This window comes from Tachyglossus aculeatus, chromosome 1 (genome assembly GCF_015852505.1).
Source record: "Tachyglossus aculeatus isolate mTacAcu1 chromosome 1, mTacAcu1.pri, whole genome shotgun sequence".
NCBI classification, from domain to species: Eukaryota; Metazoa; Chordata; class Mammalia; order Monotremata; family Tachyglossidae; genus Tachyglossus; species Tachyglossus aculeatus.
In genome coordinates this window covers 42,334,308-42,346,415 of record NC_052066.1, presented here as the reverse complement: position 1 = coordinate 42,346,415, position 12,108 = coordinate 42,334,308, and the positions used below count along the sequence as shown (strand labels likewise).

The window sequence follows — 12,108 nt, the reverse complement described above, 5'->3', positions numbered from 1 at the left end:
TCCCTTCCCTCTCTCTCCTTTCTCACTCTCTTCTTCCACTCTCTCTCCATTCTCTCTCTCTCCCTCCCTCTCCCCTTCTCCCCCTTTCCTTCCCCCTCCCCCTTTCCCTCCCTCCCTCTTTCCCCCTTTCCCTCTCTCTCTTCCATCTCACCCAGTCTGTCTCCATCTCTCTCCTTGCCTCTCTCTCTCTCTCTTCTTGCCTCTCTCTCTCTCTTTCTCTCCCTCTCTCTCTTTCCCCCATCTCCCTCCCCCTCTCCATCTCTCTCCCTTCCTCTCTGCCTGCCTCCCTCTCTGTCTTCCTCCTCTCCCCCTCCCCCGGAAGCAAGCGTTGATTTCCCCTTCACTCAAGTCATTTCATTCATTCAATCGTATTTATTGAGCGCTGACTGTGTGCAGAGCACTGACTAAGCGCTTGGGAGGTACAAGTCAGCAACATCTAGAGACGGTCCCTACCCAAAAACGGGCTCACCGTCTAGAAGGGGGGAGACAGACAACAAAACAGAACAAGTAGACAGGCCTCAATAGCATCAATATAAATAGATAGAATTATAGACCTATACACAGACCAGACCTGAAGATGGGTAGGGACCATCTCTATATGTTGATGATTTGTACTTCCCAAGCACCTAGTACAGCACTCTGCACACAGTAAGCGCTCAATAAATACAATTGAGTGAATGAATGAATGAATATTTCAAGCTTTACTTAGCATGGCCTAGTGGCAAGAGCCCGGGCTTGGAGTCAGAGGCTGTGGGTTCTAATCCCGGTTTTGCCCCTTGTCTGCTGTGTTTCTTTGGGCAAGTAGCTTCAATTCTCTGGGCCTCAGTTGCCTCATCTGTAAAATGAGGAGTAAGACTGTGAGCCCCACACGTGACAACCTGATTACCTTACATTTGCCCCTGCGCTTAGAACAGTGCTTGACACATAGCGCTCAACAAATACCATCATTATTTATTATTATTATTATTATTATTATTATTATTATTATTATTTTAGACTTCTGAGCTTCATCCTACACTAGATGGGGCAGCTGATGACTCTTCATGAGGGTTGTATGGTCTGGCTTGGATTTTTAAAATCACTGTTGTATTTGCCTTTGCACTTACTATGTCAAGCAGCATCCTAAGCGCTGGGGGAGATCCTAATTATTCATTTGGATACAGTCTCTGTCCCATATGAGGCACTTCATCTAAGGAGGCTGAAGTGGCATAAAATCCCCATTTTACAGGTGAGGAAACTGAGGCACAGAGTAGTTAACTTGCTTAAAGTCAAAGCGGCAGATCTGGGATCAGAACCCAGATTAGAACAGGAGAAGCAGCGTGGCCTAGTGGGCAGAGCACAGGCATGGGAGTCAAAAGGATCTACTCTATTTATTTATTTATTTATTTTACTTGTACATGTCTCTTATACTTATAAGATTTATACTTATACTTATAAGTATAAGTATACTATAAGTATATTGTAAGTATAAGTATAAGTATATTATAAGTATAAATCATATAAGTATAAATCAGTATAAATCATATACTTATACAGTGCTCTGCACATAGTAAGCGCTCAGTAAATACGATTGATGATGATATCTATTCTATTTATTTTATTTTGTTAGTATGTTTGGTTTTGTTCTCTGTCTCCCCCTTTTAGACTGTGAGCCCACTGCTGGGTAGGGACTGTCTCTATATGTTGCCAACTTGTACTTCCCAAGCGCTTAGTACAGTGCTCTGCACACAGTAAGCGCTCAATAAATACGATTGATTGATTGATCCTGGCCCCTCACTTGTCTGCTCTGTGACCTTGGGCAGGTCATTTCATTTCTCTCATCTGTAAGATGGGGATTAAGAACATAGACCCCTTGTGGGACATGGACTGTGTCCAGCCTGATTTCCTTGTATCCACCCCAACACTCAGAAGTGCCTGGCACATAGTAAACGCTTGACAGATACCAGAGAAAGTATAACACAACACGGTTGGGAATCGTGATCCCTGCTCGCAAGGAGCATTCGTTCTCCGGGAATGCATCGAAACACATTCTTCAGTGGTTTTCCCAGCTCTCTCGCTGGAGTTTTAATTCCCTGATGTTGGGTTAACTGTTGAGTGCCTTGCGCAGATGTCAAGCCCGTTTAACGTGGGAGTGAAGTTTGAATTCCTATTCCTTTGTGCAGCGTCGAAGTCAGGGAGAGGCACCGCAAATCCCGATGAATGGGGAAGCCGGGCATTTTGCTGAGAATAAAGAATGAATCTTCAGTGAATCCTAGTTAACGCCCCTGATTGTGGAACCAAATGGAGTAGTGAATACATCAGAACATATGTTTCTGTGATACGGCATCTTTCCGAGATTGGTTTAAGGTTTTCTATGGGAATGGATTGAGTAGTATTTTGGATTATGAAAAATCTAGGATTTATTTAAAGTAAAAATGTCAAAGTATCGATTTTTGTTGCTATTCCCGTTCGTGAGAAATGGGGCCAAACACACCCTTGGGAAAGAACTTACATTTGCAATTTTTGACTTGTGATGTTAATTAATAACTGTAGTATTTGTTAAGTTCTTACTCTGTGCCAAGAACTGTACTAAGTGCCAGGGTGGAGGATACAAGATAATTAGGTCCCATATGAGGCAGCGTGGCTCAGTGCCTGGGCTTTGGAGTCAGAAGTTATGGGTTCAAATCCTGGCTCCGCCAATTGTCAGCTGTGTGACTTTGGGCAAGCCACTTAACTTCTCTGGGCCTCAGTTCCCTCATCTGTAAAATGGGGATTAAGACTGTGAGCCCCCCGTGGGACAACCTGATCACCCTGTAACCTCCCCAGCACTTAGAACAGTGCTTTATGCATAGTAAGCGCTTAATAAATGCCATTATTATTATTATTATTTATATGGGCTCATGAATTTTAGTAGGGAGAACAGGTATTGAATCCCTATTTTGCAGGTGATTGCAAAACTCCCCCTCCAGACTGTAAGCGCATTGTGGGCAGGAACGTGTCTACCAACTCTGTTATATTGTACTCTCCCAAGCGCTTAATACAGTTTTCTACACACAGTAAGCGATCAGTAAATTTGATTGAGGGAACTGAAGCATAGAGAAGCTATGTGACCTGCCAAAGGTCACACATCAGGCAAGTGGGAAGCAGCGTGGGCCATCATCATCATCAATCGTATTTATTGAGCGCTCACTGTGTGCAGAGCACTGTACTAAGCGCTTGGGAAGTACAAGTTGGCAACATATAGAGACAGTCCCTACCCAACAGTGGGCTTACAGTCTAAAAGGGGGAGACAGAGAACAAATCCAAACATACTAACAAAATAAAATAAATAGAATAGATATGTACAAGTAAAATAAATAAGTAAATAAATAGAGTAACAAATATGTACAAACATATATACAGGTGCTGTGGGGAAGGGAAGGAGGTAAGATGAAGGGGTGGAGAGGGGGACGAGGGGGAGAGGAAGGAAGGGGCCAGTGGAAAGAGCACAGGCCTGGGAATCAGAGGACCTGGGTTCTCATCCCAGCTCCGCCACACGTCTGCTGTGTGACCTTAGGCACGTCACTTCGCTTCTCTGGGCTTCAGCTACCTCATCTCTAAAATGAGGATTAAGAGCGTGAGCCCTATATGGGACTGTGAGCCCGTTGTCGGGTAGGGACCGTCTCTATATGTTGCCGACTCGTACTTCCCAAGCGCTTAGTACAGGGCTCTGCACACAGTAAGCGCTCAATAAATACGATTGAATTGAATGAATGAATGACAGACACTGTGTCCGACCTGACTAACTCATGTCTACCCCAGTGCTTACAACAGTGCTTGGCACGTAGTAAACTCTGCTTTTCCTCAGCTCCCCTTCCCTTCCGCATCATCACCACTCGCTCCCTTTGCTCTTCCCCCCCACTCCCCGCCCCACAGCACTTGTGTATATATCTATAATTCTATTTATTTATATTGATGCCTATTTACTTGTATTGAGGTCTTGTCTCCCTCCCCTCTAGACTGTGACCCCCCTTGTGGGCAGGGATTTTCTCGCCTTATTGCTGTATTGTACTTTACAAGCTCTTAGTACAGTGCTCTGCACGCAGTAAGCGCTCAGCAAGCGTGGTTCACTGGCAAGAGCCCGGGCTTCGGGGTCAGAGGTCGTGGGTTCTAATCCTGGCTCCGCCTCTTGTCAGCTGTATGACTTTGGGCAAGTCACTTCACTTCTCTGGGCCTCAGTTCCCTCATCTATAAATTGGGGATTAAGACGGTGAGCCCCATGTGGGACAACCTGATCCCCTTGTATCCCCCCAGTGCTTAGAACAGTGCTTCACACATAGTGAGCGCTTAACAAATACCGTCGTTATTATTATTATTATTATGAATGAATGAATGAATGAATGAATAAGCGCTTCACAAATACCATAAATGTCTGCTGTGTGACCTTGAGGAAGCCACTTGATTTCTCTGTGCCTCAGTTACTTCCGTAAAATGGGGATTAAGACTGTGAGCCCACATGAGACATGGAGTGTGTCCAACGCGATTAGCTTATATCTAGCCCAGTGCTTAATACGGTGCCTGTCACATAATAAGCAGTTAAAAAACACCATTGATAAAAACAGTAGCAGAGCAGGATTATAACCCAGTTCCCGATTCCCAGGCCTGTGCTCTTTCCGCTAGGCCACAGTACTTCCACACTCATCTCTTGAGCACTTTATGCAGATGTAGTAATTGGGTGGGAGAGTAGAATAATCAATCAATCAATCAATCAATTGTATTTATTGAGCGCTTACTGTGTGCAGAGCACTGTACTAAGCGCTTGGGAAGTACCAGTTGGCAACATATAGAGACAGTCCCTACCCAACAGTGGGCTCACAGTCTAAAAGGGGGAGACAGAGAACAAAACCAAACATACTAACAAAATTAAATAAATAGAATAGATATGTACAAGTTAAATAAATAAATAGAGTAATAAATATGTACAAACATATATACATATATACAGGTACAGAATGGAGTTAGTAGGCAAGATCCCTGCACAATCTAGTGGGGAGGAGGGGGGCAGACTCTAAAATAAGTTAGAGGTGGGGGAAGCAACCTAATGTACATGGAGGTTTGTACCCAAGTGCTTAAGTGTTGCACAGGCATTGAAATGTCAGTAGTGACAAGGCGAATTGGGAAATATTCGCATTTTCCATTAGACTAGTCTTTCGGGAAATTTTATCACGATTTTTCTCAGTGGCAGCTGTAGAGTGATGGACACCTCGTAGGTTTTCTCCCTTATGCGTGTGGTAAGCTTTGGCCGGGGAAGGAAAGGAGAGGGGGCCAACTGTTCGAAGATCCCACGGATTCATGGTGCTTAAACCTCCAATTCCTGCTTTGGCTTGAAGAGCAGGGTTAGCAATATAATAAAATTAAGTTGAGGTTTGGAACCTCAGGGAGGAAAACAAAATGCTAGACCAGATTGAAATTTAGCAGCCAGAACTCCTGTTTGTAGGAAAAGAAAAAAAAGTGAATCAATCAATGGTATTTATTAAGCACATACTGTGTGCATTGCACTGTACTTCAGTGTAATATGGAAGCTGCATGGCCTAGCAGATAGATCCTGGGAGTTGGAAGGTCACGGGTTCTAATCCCTGCTCCGTCACCTGTCTGCTGTGCGGCCTTGGGCAAGTCACTTCACTACTCTGTGCCTCAGTTACCTCATCTGGAAAATGGGGAGTGAGGCGGTGAGCCCCACGTGGGACCTGTATATATGTATATATGTTTGTACATATTTATTACTCTATTTATTTTACTTGTACATATCTATTCTATTTATTTTATTTTGTTAGTATGTTTGGTTTTGTTCTCTGTCTCCCCCTTTTAGACTGTGAGCCCAACGTTGGGTAGGGACTGTCTCTCTTTGTTGCCAATTTGTACTTCCCAAGCGCTTAGTACAGTGCTCTGCACATAGTAAGCGCTCAATAAATATGATTGATTGATTGATTGACGGGGACTGTGTCCAACCCAGTTTGCTTGTAACCACCCCCAAGCTCAGTGCAGTCCCTGGCACATGGTAAGCGCTTAACAAATACCACAGTTATTATTATGGTGATTAATTTTCTGAACTAATGATGTAAAGCAATTGAATGTCTTGGGACGGATCAAGCCAAATTGTGTTTCTGAAGTTGCAGTTTGATTTGGTGATGTACTAATTCTTTGATGTTTGTCATTTCCCTTTTTCTTCCCCTAATCTCTGCCTAGATTTGATTTTACTCATAAGAGACAATCTGGTGGTGCTGGCCAGTATGGGAAAGTAATAGGGGAGTTAGAACCTCTGGAACCTGAGAACTACACTCAGCTGGAGTTTGTGGACAAAACCTTTGGGACAAATATTCCAAAGCAGTTTGTGCCTGCAATAGAAAAGGTGAAGTATTTACTTGAATTTTGCTTTATTACAACAGTTGAGCAGCCGTGCTCTTCCTTTACTGTCACAGTAAGATGGCTTAATTCTGCCCGTGTCATTTTCTCCGGTCATTTAAGGAATTTAATCTGATTTTGAAATATCGCTTAGGTTTTGAAAAGTGTAAGCACTTTTTAGGGTGACGTGACTTGTGGTATTTCATGATCATAAGTAGCGTCGTTATGCAGTTTCTATTTAGAATCCGAGTAGAGAAGTGATACTTGTGCGTTCACCCATTGATCTACAAATGGGTAGTGCGAAACATTTATTTTTACCCCAGTAAGAATCGAGTTTTACCTAAACGCTGTAGAGTTTGGGGTATGTGCAGGGAGTAATAGGGCCTGTTTAAAAGTACTTCTTCAAGAATCTGAGGTACGTTCTTTGACTGGACTGAATTGGAGAAGTTGGATAAGAGATTTGGTGGATTTACATGGTCCAAAAGTAAAGCGGGGTACAGTGTATGTGTATGTATATGTGTATATGGGTGTGTCTATATATTGATATATATACACGTATACAATCCCAATATGAAATTTAATAATTTAATGTATATGCATAAATTATGATACACTTATATAATATATCCTTATATGCATTAATGTATTATGTATAAATTATTAAATTATAAAGTACTTGCGTTATGAGTGAAACTGATCGATGCTTGTATATATTTCAATCTTCTGTGCCATATGCCAGTTTTTCTTGATTATATGAAAGTTTTCTTCCTTTGTGATTTATTTGCCACTTCAATTTAAAATTCTCCAAGAGAAGACTAGTCGCCACACAGAAACATCAGGTTAACATTTAAACACACTAGAGGCCCGTGCTTAACTGTGTGTGTAGCTACAAAGTTGTGGTTTAACCCTTTGGGCACAGATCACTCATTCAGGAACTTCTCAATTCCAACCCTGCTTGGGAGAGCGATTTCTCCTTTGGCTTTCAGTAAGTGCTTTGATTGCTCTCTGCCTCAGTTCTCTCATTCTGTAAAACACGGGTAGCGACATCAAGGTTCAAGAAGTTGACGATCGAACTCTGTAAGAAATTAAGCCCGTGTTTCTAACTTGGGTGTTTGCGAAGTCCTAACTTGGAGGGGCTTTTCTTTTTTTAGGGTTTTTTGGGTGCGTGTGAGAAGGGCCCTCTCTCGGGTCATAAGATATCTGGCATTCGATTCGTCCTGCAAGATGGAGCCCATCACATGGTGGATTCCAATGAAATCTCTTTCATCAGAGCAGGGGAAGGAGCAGTTAAACAAGGTAAACCATTCAGTTTTCATAGTTATGTGATGCTGTTTTTCAAATCATGGGTAATCCACCAAACATGCATTCGGTATGAAGTACTCGGTACCAAGAACCGAGAATTCCCTCAGGGCTTTTTAAGGAAAAGAAATTTTGGCCAAACCCTGGTTACTCCGGAGCACCTTATTTAAAGGGCAGAAAGTCCACATTTGTTCACTAAGAGTGACATTGGGAACATTCACAGGCTCCTGTGTTTCCTTCTGCCCCGGACCTTATTGTTACAAAACTTGTAGCATTTAGGACTCCAGGATGCTGCCACATTTCCTTTTGGAAGGAAGCAGGAAACCCCAAGTGGGGTAGGAAGCTGCGTCTGCTGCAGAGCTTGGAAACTTTTTAGCACATGAAACCTTTGGAAATTTTGACTCTAAAGGAGAGGGGAACTCAGGAATGAGAAGAAGGGTTCCCGTGTTCACCTTATAATATCACCTTGTATAATATAATAAATATAATATATAATAAGTATAATACCTTATTATACCTTATAATATCACCTTATATAATATAAGTATAATATAATAATATAATATAATCACCTTATAATAGCACTGATAATAATAATAATGATGGCATTTATTAAGCAGTTGCTATGTGCAAAGCACTGTTCTAAGCGCTGGGGAGGTTACAAGGTGATCAGGTTGTCCCACGTGGGGCTCACAGTCTTAACCCCCATTTTACAGACGAGGTAACTGAGGCACAGAGAAGTTAAGTGACTTGCCGAAAGTCACACAGCTGACAATTGGCAGAGCTGGGATTTGAACCCATGACCTCTGGCTCCAAAGCCCGGGCTCCTTCCAATGAGCCACGCTGCTTCTCCGCTGGTGGCACTGATGCCACCGGGCTCCTGATATTGGCACAACCCCTGTAATGAGCTGGTTGGCAGAGGCTAGGAAAGAAGATGTGAGGTATTCAGTTGTTGCCGTGGTCAGCTGGAGGCAGCTGGGCAGACGGTCATGAGGGCTGACTCTTCAATCATCATCATCATCATCAATCGTATTTATTGAGCGCTTACTATGTGCAGAGCATTGTACTAAGCGCTTGGGAAGTACAAATTGGCAACACATAGAGACAGTCCCTACCCAACAGTGGGCTCACAGTCTAAAGGGGGAGACAGAGAACAAAACCAAACATACCAACAAAATAAAATAAATAGGATAGATATGTACAAGCAAAATAAATAAATAAATAGAGTAAGAAATATGTACAACCATATATACATATATACAGGTGCTGTGGGGAAGGGAAGGAGGTAAGATGGGGGGATGGAGGGGGGACGAGGGGGAGGTGTCGATACTGAATCCAGTGGAAAACGCAGTATTCTGGAGTTCAGGAGGTTTTTGGACCCATATCTCTTCTTGCATCTCATTTGCTCGTCTGAGAAGTGGAGCTATTTCATCCTCCCTTTCGGAAGGCCAAACCATCACTCTCCCCATATTCCTAATGGAACTCACCTCCTACCTAATCTAGGCAACATCCCATTCTGGATATTGAAGTGACGTCGACCTCAGCCAGTCCAACAACCCATTCTCTTCAAATGAAACTTGTCCTGTGACTTGGCTTTTATTGTTTCCCTTTCCCCTTAAACTCATACCCCGCTTACTGTTCGCTTCTGATTTCCCCGGTTTTAAGCGTATGCAGAGATTATCGATGGGCAAGGTGACACCTCCCCCATTTCCCTGCAGACTCTCTCTCTTTTCTAACCACTTATATCCTCAATCAATCAATCAATCGTATTTATTGAGTGCTTACTGTGTGCAGAGCACTGTACTAAGCGCTTGGGAAGTACAAGTTGGCAACATATAGAGACAGTCCCTACCCAACAGTGGGCTTCTTAAGCACTCCAGTCACAAATGGTATCCCACCACATCTCAATTTTATTCCAATCACTTTTTACTGCATTTATTAAGTGCCCACAGTGTATGAAGTACTCAACCAAGAGGTGGGATATTTTCAAGCCAACCAAATCGAGACACGATTTATAAATTATTCGCATTAATGTCCATCTCCCCCTCTGTTAGCTTGCTGTGGGCGGAGAATGTGTCCACCCATTGTTGTATTTTACGCTCATCTGGACTGTGAGCACGTGTTGGGCAAGGATGGTGTCTACCCACTGTTGTATTGTTCTCTCCTAAACGCTTAGTTAAGTGCTCTGCACACAGTAAGCCTCAAAAATAGGATCGATTAGATTGAAAAATACAATGGCTTGATCTCAAGCTCTTATGCTCTACGCACGGTAAGTGCTCAGTAAATAAAAAAAAATAAACAAATAAAAAATTGCTGGTGATGTTGATGGTTCCTGGTTCAGAAGGGCCTCACACCTGACATTCATTCAGTCGTATTTATTGAGTGCTTACTGTATGCAGAGCACTGTACTAAGCACTTGGGAAGTACAAGTTGGCAACATATAGAGACAGTCCCTACCCAACAACGGACTCACAGTCTAGAAGGGGGAGACAGACAACAAAACAAAACATGTGGACAGGTGTCAAGTCGTCAGAACAAATAGAATTAAAGCTACATGCACATCATTAACAAAATAAATAGAATAGTAAATATGTAGTAGTAAAATAAATAGAGTAATATGTACAAACATATATGCAGGTGCTGTGGGGAGGGGAAGGAGGTAGGGTGGGGGGGGATGGGGAGAGAGGAAAAAGGGGGCTCAGTCTGGGAAGGCCTCTAATGAGGAAATTCATTCATTCATTCAATCGTATTTATTGAGCGCTTACTGTGTGCAGAGCACTGTACTAAGCGCTTGGGAAGTACAAGTCGGCAACATATAGAGACAGTCCCTACCCAACAGTGGGCTCACAGTCTAGAAGGGGGAGACAGAGAACAAAACAAAACATCTTAACAAAATAAAATAAATAGAATAAATATGTACAAATAAAATAAATAAATAAATAGAGTAATAAATACATACAAACATGCATACATATATACAGGTGCTGTGGGGAGGGGAAGGAGGTAAGATGGGGGGGATGGAGAGGGGGTGGTGGGGGAGAGGAAGGAGGGGGCTCAGTCTGGGAAGGCCTACTGGAGGAGGTGAGCTCTCAGCAGGGCCTTGAAGGGAGGAAGAGAGCGAGCTTGGCGGATGTGCGGAGGGAGGGCATTCCAGGCCCGGGGGAGGACGTGAGCTGGGGGTCGATGGCGGGACAGGCGAGAACGAGGTACGGTGAGGAGATTAGCGGCAGAGGAGCAGAGGGTGCGGGCTGGGCTGCAGAAGGAGAGAAGGGAGGTGAGGTAGGAGGGGGCGAGGTGATGGACAGCCTTGAAGCCCAGGGTGAGGAGTCTCTGCCTGATGCGCAGATTGATTGGTAGCCACTGGAGATTTTTGAGGAGGGGAGTAACATGCCCAGAGCGTTTCTGGACAAAGACAATCCGGGCAGCGGCGTGAAGTATGGATTGAAGAGGGGAGAGACAGGAGGATGTGAGATCGGCAACATATAGAGACAGTCCCTACCCAACAACGGGCTCACGGTCTAGAAGGAAATGAGGAAGGCAAACACATGGCACACTGAGAATGTAACCCAATCAACAATTAAGTTAAAATGCAAAAAGAAAAAAAAAGTCAGTGGTAAAATGTAGAAACTGAACACTACCCGGAGGGGTCAGTATTCCCGTGGTTTCTAGACTGTGAGCCCACTGTTGGGTAGGGACCGTCTCTATATGTTGCCAACTTGTACTTCCCAAGCGCTTAATACAGTGCTCTGCACCCAGTAAGTGCTCAATCAATAAATCATATTTATTGAGCGCTGTACTGTGTGCAGAGCACTGTGCTCAATAAGTACGATTGAATGAATGGTTCCAGGAAGAGTAAGCCTTGGTGAGAAACTGCCACAGTACCGCTGAAACTTCTCCAGAGCCATACCTGGTTTCAGGCATTTGGCCAACCTGCTGCGGGGAAGAATTCGCCAGCCCTTCCCACTCTGTACGACGGCATTTCTCCATGCTGGGCGTGCAGCGGGGAATGCTCTGGTGCCGTAGAGGAGTCCGTGTCAGCCTTCTTCCACCGTCCACACCTCGGCTCCGGAGCCATCGCATTCCCCACAGGTGCCGCTTCCCTCTCAGGTGGAGAGAGGTTGAGCGCTTTCAACCTTTAGGTGCCTCCTCCGCCCTTGTGGAGGGCGTTCGCTGAAGCATTGGCCTCTGTCACTCGTGGTCCGAAACTCGCCCTGTGCTAGTATGAGGCCTCCAGTTCCTCCCGCTTAGATTCCAACTTGTACTTCCCAAGCGCTTAGTACAGTGCTCTGCACACAGTAAGCGCTCAATAAATACGATTGATGATGATGATGATGGTGGTGATTCCCAGGCCCACTGCAGTAGTATTTAAGAAGCAGTATGGCTCAGTGGAAAGAGCTCAGGCTTGGGAGTCAGAGGTCATGGGTTCTAATCCCGGCTCCGCCACTTGTC

The 12,108-nt window shown here is 44.1% G+C and overlaps 1 protein-coding gene across 1 annotated transcript in view; it reads left to right on the top strand.

Annotated features, from left to right (window-relative positions):
• Positions 1 to 12,108, top strand: part of GFM1 (G elongation factor mitochondrial 1) — a 102,719-nt gene that overhangs the window by 83,244 nt on the left and 7,367 nt on the right. Inside the window, exons 14-15 of the mRNA XM_038749095.1 lie at positions 6,205 to 6,367; positions 7,512 to 7,656. Of these exons, the coding sequence (XP_038605023.1) occupies positions 6,205 to 6,367; positions 7,512 to 7,656 (308 nt within the window). The remainder of the gene's footprint in view (positions 1 to 6,204; positions 6,368 to 7,511; positions 7,657 to 12,108) is intronic.